Raw genomic sequence first — 17,943 nt, 5'->3', positions numbered from 1 at the left:
CATCTAGGACTTTTATCAGCCTCCACCATTTTTGGAAGGGTTCCTACAAGGTAATAATCAATTTTGCAAAATTGCAACTTTTTCTTGCATAGCAACTTTTTGCAATTTTTGTGTTGACATCTTTTCTTGCCAAATTGGCTATCTCTTTTATTTTCAATGCTAGAGGCCTTTCCCTAGGCTAGAGACCTATTCTAGGACTCTAATGACAAGGAATCCCTTAAATTATAAGGTCACTTATGACTTTAGGACAAAAAACACTTTGATTCCAAGACCATTTAATGACTTCCTATCCCCTAGCCCATGTTGCCAAAATGCACACCTAGGTTCTTAGACCATTATTCTAATTAAAAAATATCTGAATGAGCATATCACAACTAAATTGAAAATTGTGAGGACCCTATGTTTCAAGGTGCCCATAAACCAATTTGATAATTATAGACCTAAAAATGTTGAATCTGCTTTCAAAGCTATGTTGTCATTGAAGGAACTCGACAAGAAGAAGAAGAATACAAAGACAAAATATGTGTCCAGTGATAGTGATATAGGTGAGAAGGATGTAGATCAACTTGAAGAACTACTAGTAAGGAGATTTCACAGAGGTGAAGGCAAGTTTAAAGGTAAATTACCTATCATTTGTTTCAATTGCAATGAAGTCAGTGATATTGCTGCTAAATGTCCAAAGAATAAGAACTACAGAGGTGGTGACAAGTATAAAAGTATAAGAAATGAGGAAAACAAGGATTAAAAAGAAAAAGGAAAGAAGTCATGCTACATTGCTGAAGAGGAAACAAGAGATGATCTGATGAACATGATGATGAATTGGTGTATGTTGCAATGAAGGAAAAATCTAATGAAGATGAGGAAAATGTACTTGTGTCTTGTGTGAATAGGAATGATAGATGGATCATTGATAGTGGATGTTTACATCACATGACTAGAGATAAAAGTAAGTTCATTACCCTAAATTTTTATGATGGAAAAAGTATAAGATTTGGTATTTATGCACCATGCTTCATAAAAGAAAAAGGTTCTATCAAACTCATAGAAAATATTTAATGTGACAATGCATACTATGTTGAAGGACTCTACTAAAATTCGGTAAGTCTATCACAATTGAATAATTCAAGATTTAAGGTTGAGTTTTAAAATAAGATTGCTAAGATATATGATTCTGATGGAAAATAATTGGAAAGGGTGATTAAATTAGGAGTAATCTATTCTACCTTGATATAGAGGATGCTACTTGTCTAATTGTAAAATTTGATGATGTGTGGCTATGGCACAAAAGATTATGTCATGTTGATTTTGATAAGTTAGTTAGTATTAGTAACATGAGAAAAGTTAGGGGTTTTCCTATGTTGAAAAAGCCTAATAATATAATGTGCAAACAATGTCAGTTAGGAAAAATGACAAAGTCAAGTTTTAAGAGTAAAACTCATACCTCTAAAGAAATAATAGAGATTGTTCATTTTGAATTATGTGGACCAATTAACGTGCAAAGCTACAAAGGAGATAAGTACATTATGCTACTTGTTGATGATTATTCTAGAATGATGGCAGTTATGTTTTTGAAGCTGAAATTTGATGCTTTCCAAATGTCTAAGTGGTACTTAGCAAGAGTTGAGAAGGAAGTAGGTAAAAGTATAAAATGTTTGAGATTAGGTAGAAGAGGAGAGTTTATATCAAATGATTTTGAGATGTTCTATTATGACAAAGACATCAAAATATAGACATCTACTCCTAGAACCCCTCCAAAAAATGGAATTTTTGAAAGGAGGAAGAAGTATATAATAGAGTGTGCTAGGAAATTCATGATGTAGAAAAATGTTTCTTTGAAATATTGGAGAGAAGCTGTAAGTACAACTATTTATACCTTGAATTGTGTACAAGTCAAGAAAGGTACTCATTCAACACCTTTTAAACTATGGTATGGACAAACACCCAATGTAAAATATTTTAAGGTATTTGGAAGAAAATGCTTTATTCTCAAAGATTTCAAGAATGGTAAACTAGATGCAAAAAGTGAAGAAGGTATATTCCTAGGTTATTCCACAAGAAGTAAAGCTTATAAGTGTTTAAATACCAACACTAAAAAAGTTGTAGAAAGTACAAATGTGAAATTTGATGAATACACAGAATATATGAGGTTGAACCTATAAAGGAACTAGAAGAATACAAATCATTTGTATACTTTTATGAAGGTATTCTTGCTAAAGAAGATGTTGTAAATCATCCTATACACCAACAACAAGTTTCACTGATTGTCGAGTCACACACTATGAATGTCGAGTTGCATTAAGAAACCGAGCTACATTTAGATGCTAAGTTACAGAATGAAGTTGAGGAACTTTCTAATTCTAAGATTAGTGTACATGAGAGAGATTCTAAATTACCTAATAGAGATGTACATAGTGACTAAAGTTGAGAGACACAATGAAGAAACTAGAGCTGAACCGAAATTGTCTAAATATGTCAAGAGACATCATCCTACTACACAAATTTTTGGAGATAAAGATTCTAGACCAATGAAAATGAAAAAATTAATAAATGAAACATGTGTTCTAAGCAAGAAAGAACCCAAATCAATAAAATATGCCTCAAAATATGTGGACTAGAGTAAAGCCATGAAAAAAGAGAATGAAGAAATTGAGAAAAATAAGACATGGACTCTAGTTCCTAGACCAGAAGACAAAAATGTGATTGGCACCAAGTGGGTGTATAGAAACAAGCTAGATGAAAATATTGAAGTCATCAGGAACAAGGCAAGATTAGTCTAGAAAGGATATGCACAAGAAGAAGGAATTGATTATGGAGAAACATTTGCTCTTATTGCTAGATTAGAAGGAGTGAGAACTCTACTTTCTTATACTACATACAAAAGTTTCAAAGTTCATCTAATGGATGTTAAATCTACATTTCTGAATGACATATTAGAGGAAGACATTTACATAGAATAGATAGAAGGATTTTTTGGTGTTAACAATAAGAACATGGTATATAGACTCCACAAAGCTCTATATGGTTTGAAACAAGCACCAAGGGCATGGTATGAGAGACTTCATAATTATCTTGTAAAGATTGGATTTGAAAGAACTAATGATAACAAAAATCTATACATGAAGACAGAGAAAGTCAAAGGTATTTTGTTATCTAAAATTTTTGTTGATCATATCATATTTGGAGGTCAAGATGCTTTATGTAAGGCTTTTGAAAATGAAATGAAGCAAGAATTTGAGATGTATATGTTTGGAGAGATCAAATTCTTTGTGGGTTTGCAAGTACATAAGATGAAATATGGTATATACATTACTCAGTCAATGTATGTCAAAGAGATATTAAATTTTTTTGGATTGGAGGATTCCAAACTAGTAGGTGCACCTATGGTGATAAGACATAAATTGTCGAAGAATGATGATTCAACTGAGGTGAATCAAACATTATACAGGTCTACAATTGACAAATTACAATATGTAGTACATGGCAGACCTAATATTGCATTATTTGTAGGGATAGTTGCAATATTATTTGCCAATCCTAGGGAGAATCATTTGATGGCTATAAAGAGCATAATGATATATCTGAAAGGAGCAAAGGAATATGGTCTATACTATAAGAAAAATGAGAAATTTGAATTAAGAGCCTATACTAATGTTGATTGAGCTGGAAACATTGATGATAGAAAAAGCACTAGTGGAGGAGCATTTTTCTTAGGCAAGAGGCTGGTTACATGGACTAGCAATAAACAAAATTACACTTCACAATCTATTATTGAAGCTAAATATGTTATTATTGCTATAAATTGCACAAACATTGTACGGATCAAATAATTGCTCAAAGGTACGAAGGAAGAGATCACTGAACTAGTGATACTTTATTATGATAATGCAAGTACTATAAATATATCAAAGAATCATGTGATGCACACAAAGACTAAGAACATTGCAATCAAGTATCATTTCTTGAGAAAATTAGTTCAATATAAAGAGGTGAAGATGGAATATGTTAACAGAAAAGAGAGAATTGCTGATATCTTTACAAAAGCATTACCTAAGGATGCTCATGGGTATCTAAGAGGTAAACCAGGGGTAACACCCCTATCAAAGGTTGTCTAAGTAACAAAAGGAGTGCCCTACATCAAACAAGTTGATTTTCATATTCTACAAATTGATGTAATGGATCTTACTTTAGGAGCTACTAAAAGTAATCAAAGTGCTGAAATTACAAATCAATCACAAGGAAGGTGATTTAAGAGAAACTAAAGAATTTCATATCTACATATTAAGATGACAAGTATTTTTCATTGTTGTCAAAGAGGGAGAAATAAGAGATTAAAATAATCATGAAGGGAGAAATATGAACAAAGAGGGAGAAATCCTAACACACAATATGAGGTAGAAATGTTGACTACTAAGAAATAGAAAGGAAGTGTATCTATTGATAACATCTACCTAGTAAGAGGGAGATAATTGTAGAAGGGAGATATAAGAAGTAATTTAGAGTGAGTTATACGGATGAAACAAAAAAATTTTGTAACCTATTTAGAAGAAGATGAAAGTTACTGATACAGGGAGAGATTTCAATACAGGGAATTATTTTCTTTTTGATATTTTGTTAGTCTTACTATTTAAACATAGTCAGTTTGGTTGATCAGTTTGGTTTTTTCATCAGTGTCAAAGAGGGAGATTATTGAAATTAGATTGATACAAGTATGATAAATGTATTTGAATCATTGTTTTGTCATTGATTTCAAACCTAGTTTTGATGGTAAGAAAACTGCTTATATGATTTAAGTACTATTACCTATTTGATTGATGAAGAGGATTTGATTAAAAGATGTAACAATAGCACCTAGAGGAAAGGTTGAGTTATGATATACAAAGGAGTACACGAATAAAAAAAGACAGTGATATCATAGTGCATTGATAATCTAATTAAGGTTTCTAAGGTTGGTTACACTAAGAAAGTTTAGAAGAACAAGTTAAATAGGGTTTATCTACCAAGCTTGACCAAATGGATAGCAGTTACTGAGAAAAGATAGTGCAAGCCTAGCAAAAAATTAGTTGGAGCCAAGTAAATGTTCATTTTAGTGTATGTTGAGAAAAAAATTTGTTGTTGAGTAAAGTTTAGTTGTTGCCGCGCACCAGTAAACTTTAGTTCATGCTGAGTGATTTTACAGAGGATGCTAAGCAATGTAGTATGTTTCGAGTATCAGAAGCAAGTTAATGCCAAGTGCCAACATTAATAGGAAGATCTTGAATTTGATGGATCTAAGCTGACAAGTTTTTTTTCTTAGATTGTGTGAACTAGGTGGAAGATAAGATTGATGAGCTAGTGGCACATAATTCATAGTAACCCATTTTGAGGTGAATTCAAAGAGGATTGAAGGATAAGTTTCTAGAAGCAATATGGAATAAGGGGTAGATTCATTGAATCCTACCTAATCTATCCTAACCCTAAATTGTAAAATGAAGAATGAATGACAAAAGATCTTAATTATCTATTTATAGGAATGGCTAGTCAAAAGCAAGGGTTGTCATGTACAAGATTGTAAGGAAGACAAGGAGTTAATGGTATTGCTTCACCAAGTGTCCTAAGTGAATACCCTACATTGGCATGTTAAGAAAGAAGGCTTAAGGGTATGAATACTTGAAGGATGAATACGGTATCAAAGCTGAAATGTGTGAAAGACAAGCAAAATGGAGGATTGAAATAGAGATCTATAATCTTCAAATGGAGTTGTAAGTTGTTATCAGATCAAGCCAGACTATTAGTCTCTAATAAGTTTATTAGTATAGGGTAAATCATTTGGATTTAGGTTGACCTAATAGTCATTTGTAAATCCTTTAACTAGGTGACATTCCAGGTGAATGGTCTAAAGTCCTCTAGCAAGGCTCACTCCTAATAGGGTGATTGATATCCTTTAATAGAGTCACATTTAACAATGTGTATTGTAACATTTAATAGGTTTGGCCTTTCATATGACCTTGCTTTAGAAGAGTGAAAAAGAGTAGCATGTTATTGGTGGTTTTTCCCAAATTGGGTTTCCACATAAATCATTGTGTCAAGTGTGTTGTTGAATCTGTTATGTTTCATATTTATATTTCTAAAAATTGATTTGACAGTAGCCTACAAGTTTTTAAGTGATGCATGGATGATGATAAATATTTTATGGGTTCACTAAGTTGTGAAAAGTTTTATTTATACATCTAGACCTTGGATAACTAATTCAACCCCCCTCTTAGTTATTCTAAATAATTCTAATAGTATCCAAGAATATAGAATGAATGTAATGCAAAGCTAAATGAGAGAAAGTAGAATGCAAGTTAAGCTAGAAAATAAGTATTACAACCCCTATTTAGATTATATTATTTAATCTATAAGAATGGAGAGAAACTACAATGAATGAGAACTATGAAGAATGAAGAATAGAAGATAGAAGAAGAGGATCTCCATAACTATGAGATCTTCAATCCTACAACATAACATTAGTAAAAGAGTGGAGTTGTGAAGTGAGAAGAGAGCTTAAGTGTTAAAGAGAAATGGATTATAGAGATCATGAGGAAAGTTGCACATTATCAAGGGTAGAGTTTGGAAGTGGGAGTGAGCCATCACACAAGCATTTCAACCAATCATGATGAAGAGTTGAATTTTGTCCCCCATGTGGGACAAAAATGTCTTCTTTTTTTTAAAATAAGGGAAATTTTTTTGTGTGCACAACTTAGAAAAAGAGATGAGTGAGAAATTTTATTTAATTAAAAGGGGGGACATGTTCTTTTACTTAAATATGAACTTAGGATAAAGTAGTCAAACTATAGGATACAATCAAATAAAGAGATTTTTGGAGATTTGATCAAGGATAAGCATTAGAGAAACTATGCAAAATACTAGAAATATAACTCATAGTCTAGATGAACATTTTTGGGTGATTCCATTTGCCCCTCTTTAACTAATGTGTGAATGGTCTGGGAACACATTATGTCAAAGAATGAAGAAGCTAAGATGATAGAGAGATCTAACTTTGAAGAATGAAGCATAGAGAGACAACCAACCTGATGCACATTCGATTAGCAACAATACTAAATATTTGGAGAGAGAAGAGCCAATATCAATACCTAAGATGAGATTTTATCTTTCACGAAAAGAAATAAGATAGATAAAGAGAAAATAGATAGTTATAGAAGAAAGCAATTTGCAGCAATGATAGAATATTCGGGATTGAAATCAAAATGATATAGAGGAGATGCAAAAAGAAGCTAGATTTAATTAAATAAAAGTTCATGATGATAGATAAGAGATTAAGACCAAAGAGTGAGCACCGAGAAATGACGATATGCCATAGTTTGACTCAGTTTTCCCAAGAAAGATAAAGAATAAGAATTAGTCAAAGAAAGAAGAAATATGAAATGAGATGAAATAGAAATGAAAGAAAAGAGTGGAAGAGAGTAGAAATGATGAAGAAATGAAGAAATGATGACTGCCGCAACAAGATTCAAAGATTAAGCCTAAATAAGTTAGCCAACTGCATAGAAGAAAGAAGAAATTTTGACTGGCAAGATGAACCTGAGTTTGGATTTTGATCCTAAAAATGGATCCATGATGTTGTGATTAGAAAAGATAGATCAAAAGAATATATGAGATGGCAAGATAGAAAAGAAGTGAAAAATAGAAAAGAAGAGATAAGATAAGATTGAAAAGAGGTAAGAGAATGATGAACATAGTTAGCTAACACATCCATGAAATATAAAGAAGATAGCTCTCTCAACATGCAAAATACAAAGCTAAGCTAGAATGAACCCTAGAATGTAAGCTAGTATGAAAAGGTACAATTGCAAGGCTACATAAGAAGGTCCTAGTTTTATCATCAACCCTTATTGGGGACATCAAAAGATCATACAATAATCGCTAGGATAAATTATGAGGATATGAATATGATCTACATTGAATAGAAATGTGGGAATCTAACCTAAGCATCAAAGATATGTAGGTCAAGATGGCTGGTGTAGTTAGATTCCTTAAGTTTAGTGTAGCATGATCATGTTAATGAACCTATGTCAAGTGATGGTTTCCTTGAAAACTTCACTTCTTCTAAAACTCATGAACCTCCTAAAGTGTCAAAGCTTCCCAAAATGCCTCCACCAAACAAAGAGCTCAATTCTTTTGACACTAACTATGGATATCCCTAAGGGATATCTCTAAAAGAAGCTCAAGCTAATCTTCACTTGGCTGCAAATCTTTTCCATTCTACTAAGACTAAAGACACTCAATCTTCATGTACTACTATGACTACTTTGAAAACTACTCCATTCCCTCTTCATTCTCCCTTATCAAGAGGACTCTCAAAAATACAAAGCTATAAATGTCAAGTAAGATCAAGATCAAGCACCCTTTCATCTCCTTCAAGATGTCACTCTTCTATATCCTATATCTTATCCACCTCCTAAGTATGATTAAGACACCACTTTCACTACTTCCATTGAGCTTATTGAAAACCATGAGAAAAGTTCTATGTCTATGCTATCTAAAGAAATATGTTGAGATCAAAGTGTCCCCTCTTGTTATACTTCTCCATATCCACTCCAAAATTAGGCTACATCTTCAAGTGTTCCGATCAAAGAAGGTGTTGCTCCTATTAAAGCTAATCATGAGTTTATTGATGACCTTGGTCATGTTGCTCACTCTAAAGATGTTGATACCCCTATTCATTATCCTTTTGTATCTACTAAATCTATCCTTGGTCCTTATTTATCTAAGTTAAATCCTTCCAACCTATTGTTAGACAATCTTGCACCCTTGTCCAAACTTTTTATGTAAGGACAACCTTGTGAAACATGGAAACAATCTCCAAGTTGTGGGACCTAAAATATGAGGTTGAATCTTTGGAGAAGGCCAGCATCCTATACTATTAGAATACACTTAAACTATTCTTGAAGAGAAAAGGGAGAAAGAATACATGAAAGTAACTACCTAATCTATTCTAAAGAGGCGATGCACCAAAATAGGGTGTTCAAATCAATCTCTACCCATAAATGCATAGTACCATTATCATGATAGTCCAAAGATATATAGATTTAGACTTGTTTTAATCTATTGACCACATCAAATCAAACAACCACATGAAAAACACTAGGAAAAAATATTTCACTTATCATTCATGGGCCAAAAGAGATATAGAAATGAAAATTATAGATATTCATAGTACATCAAAGAGAGGCAGACAAAGCTTGCATAGTACATCGATAACTGGAAGAGATAAGAAAGGATGTCATATAACTCAGAGGCAAAGAGGGAATCTATAGTAGCATGCCAAAGTAATACTAGAGAAATAGAGAAGATCCGACCCTAAGAAAGAGTATAACATTTTCTTTTATAGCACACGAATAACTTAGATAACTTTCATCATAGGACAAAATTCAACCACTAAAATCAAATCTATAGAGAATAATCATTTCAAAACCAAATAGATCTAATCACAATGCTAATCCATACATGAGAAAATCACTTCACCAAACAAATTTCTGAAAGGTTAGTAATGATAGTCATTAACTTTTGACTAAATGGATAGATCAATAGGTGGTGGCAGAGCATCTCTTTACATTTATTAGACCTAGGGAATGATGAAAGTAGTTGTAGGAGAACAAAAACATTGGATTCATCATCAAGGAGTTGCCTCTACCATCATTAATTTTTCTAGATTTAGCCATGCTATTTGGTCAACTAGAGTTAGCCATCAAGCCTTGCCATGTGGACCAAACATTTACTACCATTCTACCAATCTATTAATAATTCAACTTATACAATGTGTTTGAACACCCATGATCACAATCTCATCACCACCTTTCTTAATTAATAGTTCCTACCAGAAAAACTGTGACTATTGGTTATTGCTTCTTTGCAACCTCCTCTTAACCTTCTTCATTAACTATCATGACCTTGCAAAGATGGAGATATTAACACATCTACAATGTCACCACATCAACTCAAGGTTCCTTTCTAACCCTTGCAACCAAGACAAATAAAGGAAATTGCTAGATCGCAACTCAAACCTTAACCACTTTTTAACATGCTATGATTGTGTGCTGGCTGTAGATCTAAAAGATTTAATGATGCAAAATATATCTTTGAAGCATTGAAGATTTTCTCTTTCCACATTGTTGCAACTTAAACCATAGTGCATTACCATAACTATGCAATTAGGTGAAAACAAAGCAATCGCACCCTATCCATCTTGATCCTGGTTAGTGCTTAACCAACCATGATTGTGTGAAACGTATGGTCGTGAATTAAAATATTCTAAGGCATAATATGAAATATATCAAATGCTAAATAAAAACCTTAGGTGACTGTTAAGCATATTATTATTTGAATTTGATTTTTTGGTGTGAGGGCATGTTGGCTAACATTTCTGATGACTCGGAGGGGATGCAAGTCTACTTGGCATATGACCAGTGGCCATCAAAAGATCCATTAGGCTATGGAGTCTCTAAAACCAAAAAACTCATCAAATCTATCACTTCTACCATATTCTAGGCTATAAAACATACCTTTCTTTCTCTACAACTTGCAAAAACTTGGAACCAAAACTCTCTACTACAAAAAAAAACATGTGCCCATGCACTTCTTAGAAAATAGGAAAGAACATAAAGCAAACTACCTCTAACTATATACATGAACATATATTTCCATTAGAAACAAGACTTGAGATATATACCATTGATTAGAATAGCTAAGATTTCACCATTAGGCATGCTCAACTAGAAAGCATTGGCTTGCTTACAACTGATGATTGCATAGAGACCCCTCCATAATGCATCAAAATCCCACTTCAGTACAATATCACCTTCCTTGAAATTTATGACCTTAGCCTTCTTATCAAAGCTCCTCTTCATCTGTTGCTGAAGTATTTCTAAGGTCTGTATTGCTTGACCTCTTTTCTGCTCTAGCTCTATCAAATCTTCCATTCTTATAGATATGAAATCATTTTCATTTAGTTCCAAATGATGAGCTAGCTCAAGAGTAGGAATCTAGAATGAGATAGGAAGCCTAGCTTCCCTACCATGTACTAACATGAAAGGAGAATTTCCTATGGCTCTCTTGTGTGTTATTCTATTAGCCCACAAGGCAATCTTCAATTTCTAGTGCCAACACCTTTGGTTATCTTCAATAGTCCTCTTGATGATTCTGATCAAATTTTTATTGGATGACTTAGCCAAGTCATTACCTTGAGGGTAGTAATTAGAAGATGTGGTCAAGTAAATACCATGATCAATTGCCCATGCATAAATATGACCTCCAACAAATGATTTGGTATTATTTGATATTATTGTGGAAGGTGAACCAAATCTTGTGACAATTCCTTTAAATAATTCTGCAACTAAAGCTTCTGTAGAATCCTTCAAGGCTATTGCATCTATCCACCTTGTAAAGTAATCTGTAGTAGCTAGAATCCATTTGTGACCAGAGCTAGAAGGTGAATTAATAGAAACAATAAAATCTAATCCTGATAAGGCAAAAGGTTTATCAACCTAGATAGGGTGAAGTGGAAGGCCTGCAAGTCTTTGTTTACCTAAGAAGAAAGCAAACTTTTCACATTTCCTTACATGTTTGTGGAAATCATGGAACAAAGATGACTAGTAGTAAATAGCTCTCATGATCCTCATGTTAGAAATAATAGTCCACCAAGATAATTGAGGGGGATGGGGGGGTGATGGGAGGGTGAATCAGTTATCCAACAATTAAAACATTTATCTTATTTAAACAAACTTAACCATTCAACCAAAGTAAACAACAACCATAACAAGATTACATAGATAGTTACACCAAATATGTTAACTAGGGAAACCCTTGATCAGAGGGAAAACCACAGTGGGAATGATTCTCGCAAGATGATGTACTAATATAAATATTCCTTGTTAGAGGATGGACCCTATTAGGAGCCTATTACAACATTTAGTACATATGAGTCCTTGTTAGGAGACTTTGAATCCCTATTAGGAATTTTAGTACAATGTATGCAAGATGAGTCTGATGAGCCTATAAAATGTCATATCTATATCCATTTATTATAACACTTTACCCCATGGTTTTAATATATTCATAAGCCATTTCCATACAGTAACTTGGTTTATGAAGCATTAACTATGATAAATGATTTATTGATTAAACAATTGCATGTATAGCTAGTTGATTCTAGTTTGTGATGATTTATTATGATAAGTGGTTATTATTGAAATATAATTATCTTGAGGTGATTAAAATGTTTTTTATGAGGTATTTGAGTCATTCATGTAGCTGGAAAGAAGAAGCAAGTTGACACTTGTCAACATTCAACAATTGCAAGAAATGTAGAAAAGTCAAAAACTAGTTTCAGAAAAATAGGCATATCTCTCTCAATTCTTAATGAAACTAAGAATGGCTTATAGCTATGGAAAGCTACAAACAAGGTGCAAAAATTTTCGCTTCCCAATTAGATCTGTAACTTGGTTTACAAACACAACTCATGGATTAGACATCCAAAATGAGCAGTTATCTTTCTAATAGAGAAGGTTCAAGGATGTATACTTGAAACAAGTCTACAAAGTATATGCACCATGAAACTCTCTAATTCATTCTATTATTGCAAAACATAAACTATAATAGTGCTAAAAATAAATCGAAATACATAGTAATGGTTGCAGGAACTGTATACTACAAACTACACCTTTCTATATATTTCTGCATCTATCTCAAATACTTGATTACAATTTCAAATATATAATATTATTGACTCCTTAAAAATAATCTAACAAGTTTCTCATCATTCCTTTAAACAAGAAAGAGATTTATTAGAAAACTGATGACTAAGTGTGTTGATTTTTTGCTCCACATTTTCAGCATCCACTCAAACGCATGGTTCTCCTTCATTATTATGAATTTTATCAAATAATTTTACCACATTTTTCTCCTCCTTTTCCTCCTTCTAGATAATTTTTAAAATTTGAATTTCATTAAGTAATGTGGAAGTTATGGCCATTTTACTGAAAGTGGTTTTATGCTGCCTGAAAAAGTGCCACTTTTTCCTCAGTCAACTTGTAATCCATGGTGCTCATTAACTATTTTGAACCAACTTAAACGATCAAAAGGGTTTATGTATTTTTTTTTTATCTTTCGAAAACTATAAGCCATTCTTAATTTCATTAATAATTGAGAGAGATATGCCTATTTTTTTGAAACTAGTTTTTGACTTTTCTGCATTTCCTGCAATTGCTGAATGTTGAAAAGTGTCAACTTGCTTCTCCTTCTTTCTAGCTACATGAATGAATCAAATACCTCAAAAAAAAAAAAATTAATCACCTCAAGATAATTATATTTCAATAATAACCACTTATCATAATAAATCATCACAAACTAGCATCAACTAGCTATACATGCAATTGTTTAATCAATAAATCATTTATCATAGTTAATGCTTAATAAGCCAAGTTAATGTATGAAAATGGCTTAGGAACATATTAAAACCATGTGGTAAATTTTTATAATAAATGGATATAGATATGACATTTTATAGGCTCATCATTTCTGCCCAGCTGAAATCTTGCTTGTCCTCAAGCAAGGAATAAACATTAGATAGTCATGAAAGCTTTTAGCATGAAATCTGGTGACAACTTCAATAAATCATCAAGAATATCAAAGGTAGTATAAAAATATGCACGCAAGTTCATCCTCCTATGGTCTATGACAATAAAACCAAGTATACATGTGCTCCCCCTAGCTAAAAGGTCGTTTATCCTCAAATGGTAATGTATGTATGAAGGCTACAAGATATATACCTTTAGAAGCATATAATTAAAATAATGATTACTAAAAAACAAAATGCAATGCATAGATAATCAATTACTAAAAATGATAAATATTATGAAGAAATAGAAATCATAAACATAATACCATTTGTTGCTGTGAGAAGCTTCAAACTTTGCAACAAGTTGAAAGTGCAGGTCCCTTTATTATTGAATAATGGACAGGTCCCTCTAAGAGTGTACTAGTTGCTGCAAAATAATTATTCAGTCACACAATAGCTACTACAAGACTGTCTATTGAATGAAAGAGTAGTGGCTGCAAGACTGATTGTTAAAACCAGACAGTAGTTACTGCATGACTAACTATTACAACATGAAATCTACAGATAATACCAACTAGACACCATCATTGAACAAAATATTCTTGGCATTATGAAGACTCAACTACTCAATGAAACCTTTGGAAATGTATGAAAAGAATCTCTTCCAGAATTAGTAACTTGACTCACTAAGGCCTTTAGAAAATGATTTAAAATATGAGTCACCAACTAGCTGTAAACTCCTCCAAAATTGTCATTGAGACAAGAAGAACTAGGAAACAAACTAAACTAGACAACTACTAACTCTAAGACAATGTATTAGAACACTTATTGAATGAAAAACTTACCCTAACCTATCCTATCCTACACTAACTAGATTACATGAACTTCTTAAACAAAACCATTAACTGGTTCTTTGAAGTATCTTCCTCTTCTCAATATCTTCCAATGCTTCACATGCTTATGAAAAATGAGAAATAGTTGCAGCATCAATGGAAACTTCACAAGCAACAATAATTTTAGAAATACATCAACAAAATCACTTATAACTTCATGTTGACAATATATATTGCTATATTGAAGTACATAATTAAGCTGAAATGTTTCCCCTTTAGGTGCAACTACATATGTAGCTTCGTCTTCAATTGCAAGTTCTTCCTTTGTTGCAACCATAGCTTTTGATAACATTTTTTCCTCCATATGAATGAGATGTTTAATAGGACACCCTCATGAAAGAAAAAAAATTGAACCCTCCTTGTTGGCTTGGTGTAGATAAGTTGCTTCTTCATCCTCTTCTTGACTTTTTAAAACTAATTTGTGTGGTTGATTTGATAAAAGTACACGAATTTTTGCATCATCTTCATAAGGCTCATAGTTTTTCTATAAAAAAGATGTTGGTTTAACATCCAATGCTAAACAAAATTTTTCTAAATCATCCCAAAACTGATCTTCTTCAATATCTTCTTTTCTTTTTATGCATGGGAGGGCTAATTTTCACTTTATTGCAACTCTCTTCTTGAAGTAGGAGTTTTGATTTGACATCACATTCATCTTCAATAGCAACCTTGTGTATGGTGATTTCTTCATTTTGTAAAATAAGGTTGTATTCATTTTCCTCCTCATAAATCATCACTTTTTCATCAATATGCAAACAAAATTCCTCTATGATACTAGAGAAGATGTCTTCATTGATTTCCAAACTTGCTATAAATGATAGTGGCTCTTCATTCTCATTCTTCATGGATCTAAAATCCATATTGTGTTGCTAGAAACTTTTATGATCCTCAGTGCTTTGAAAAGAAACTAAGATTCTAGAAAAATTACAATGAGCAGCTAAAAACTCAAAGACTCTCATAACTTGACTTGTCCCTGACAATGACGCCAAAACTGTTTGCTTTCCAATTAGATCAATAACTTGGTTTACAAACACAAGTCATGGATTAGACATCCAAAATGAGCAGTTATCTTTCTAATAGAGAAGGTTCATCTAAATTGTCAACCTAAAGATGTATACTTGAAAAAATTCTGCAAAGTATATGCACCATGAAACTCTCTAAGTCATTATATTGTTGCAAAACATAAACTATAACAGTGCTGAAAATAAATCTAAATACATAGTAATGGCTGCAGGAACTATATACTACAAACTACGACTTTCCATATATTTCTGCATCTATCTCAAATACTTGATTACAATTTTGAATATATAATATTATTGACTCCCTAACAACAATCTAACAAGTGTCTCATCATTCCTTTAAACAAGGAAGAGATTTATTACAAAACTAATGACTAAGTGTGCTGATTTTCTACTCCACATTTTCAACATCCACTCAAACTCATGGCTATCCTTCATTATTATGAATTATAGAAAACCCTTTTACCATGTTGTGCTTCTCCTTTTCCTCTTTCTAGATCATTTTGAAAATCTGAATTTTATTAAGAAATGTGGAAGTTGTGGCCATTTTACTGAAAGTGGTTTTATGCTACCTGAAAACGTGCCACTTTTTCCTTAGTCAACTTGTAATCTATGGTGCTCATTAACTATTTTGAACCAACACAAATGCTCAAAATGGTTTGTGTTCTTTTTAAAAAAATTTCTAAAACTATAATCCATTCTTAATTTTATTAAGAATTGAGAGAGATATGCCTATTTTTCTGAAATTGATTTTTGACTTTTCTACATTTCTTGCAATTGTTGAATGTTGACAAGTGTCAACTTGCTTCTCCTTCTTTCCAGCTGCATGAAATACTCAAGTACCTCAAAAAAAATTTTTTAATCACCTCAAGATAATTATATTTCAATAATAACCACTTATCATAATAAATCATCAAAAACTAGCATCAACTAGCTATACATGCAATTGTTTAATCAATAAATCATTTATCATAGTTAATGCTTCATAAACCAAGTTAATGTATGGAAATGGCTTAGGAATATATTAAAACCATGGGGTAAAGTATTATAATAAATGGATATAGATATGAAATTTTATAGGCTCATTAGAGTCCACTGCCCAAACATGCAATTTCAACTACAAGAAGAGCTCACTGCTCAAACATGCAATTTACTATTATGTTCTTCTTCCTTTATTATGTCAACCAAGCTAAACATTGTCAAACATTGTAGACGAGGTTATGAACCTCAGATCTAAATATCAAACCTCAAATCACACAACAAAACCTTAGCTATTAAGTTTCTTTCACTTTTTCTCTGCTCTACTCAACTTCACATTCTGCTCTCTCTGCTTCTTACAATCACTTCTCATCGATATACATGATAAAGGAAAGTGTCCTTCCTTTATACTGAGTCCATAAAAAAATTCCCTAAGTTGACCTTCTCAATTAATCATTATAGGACCACATTAAGCACACGTTACAATTAGTGATAAAATTAATCTTCTGCCTTACAACTTAAATAACTTTTCATACATGCAATATTATGATGAGAAAACTTAGCCACATCATCACCAACATGTCTTCTTCATATCCACAAGCTCAATTTTCAAAATAACAACTCTGCTAAGAGATATAACATGTTTAATAGAATAAATATCACCAAAACTTACATAACTTCTTCCAGACTTATCATTTCTTTATCTGACATTAACTGCATATACTAGATACTTAGACATATTTCCCATAACCTCATATAGTTTGAATATTGAACTAGCTATCCATACCAACTTGATCTTTCTATTTTTCTTCTATGAGATACCACAAAAAATTGCTATATTGATATCAATGACAAACTCAATCATGAATATAATATATCATCATAGTAACATATCTATAATACTCCTCCATAGGAATATCATCAGCATTCATGCTTCCAATGCTTTATTTTAGTGGTTCTTGCTGAAAAGTGGCCACCATTAGGACTATCATGAAGCTCTTTAACCATCTTCTTTTCTTGATCTACATCAATACATTTTAGCAAGGCTCCATTGAAATCTCTCCTAGATAGAACACTATCATTACAACATAGGGGATGGAATGCAATCTGAACTATCTTCTTTTAGCTTTATCCAACTTTTGAGGATATCTATTCCTAGCTAAGAAGGTCTTCATATCATCTATCCAACTCCTTGGATTATAATTTCTTGCTTCTTGTTGTTCTTTCAATGCCATAGCAACTTCCTCATTAGTCTCATGATGAGATCATCTATCTACACAACCATTTCCCCATTACTAGTTTGGTAATCTGGATGTCCACATCATACTCCATCACCTAAGTGATCCAACCAACTCTTTTCTCACTAATGTCTTTGCTCAAGAAGAAATCCATAACACTTTAATGAGGAACCAACAAATGGATTTTTTTATGAGACAACAGGTGTATGAATTTATTC

General features: G+C 32.3%; 1 protein-coding gene across 1 annotated transcript in view; it reads right to left on the bottom strand.

Annotated features, from left to right (window-relative positions):
- LOC149570896 (RAN GTPase-activating protein 2-like) overlaps positions 1–10,958 on the bottom strand; it is a 53,231-nt gene extending 42,273 nt beyond the window's left edge. The window contains exon 1 of the mRNA XM_089815659.1: positions 10,775–10,958. Within this exon, the coding sequence (XP_089671785.1) occupies positions 10,775–10,958 (184 nt within the window). The remainder of the gene's footprint in view (positions 1–10,774) is intronic.
- Between the last annotated feature and the right edge of the window lie 6,985 nt (positions 10,959–17,943).

The sequence above is a fragment of the Cupressus sempervirens genome, chromosome 2, assembly GCF_028749045.1.
Source record: "Cupressus sempervirens isolate cs-2001-9-10 chromosome 2, ASM2874904v1, whole genome shotgun sequence".
Classification (NCBI taxonomy): Eukaryota; Viridiplantae; Streptophyta; class Pinopsida; order Cupressales; family Cupressaceae; genus Cupressus; species Cupressus sempervirens.
This window is presented reverse-complemented; position numbering and strand designations above follow the sequence as displayed.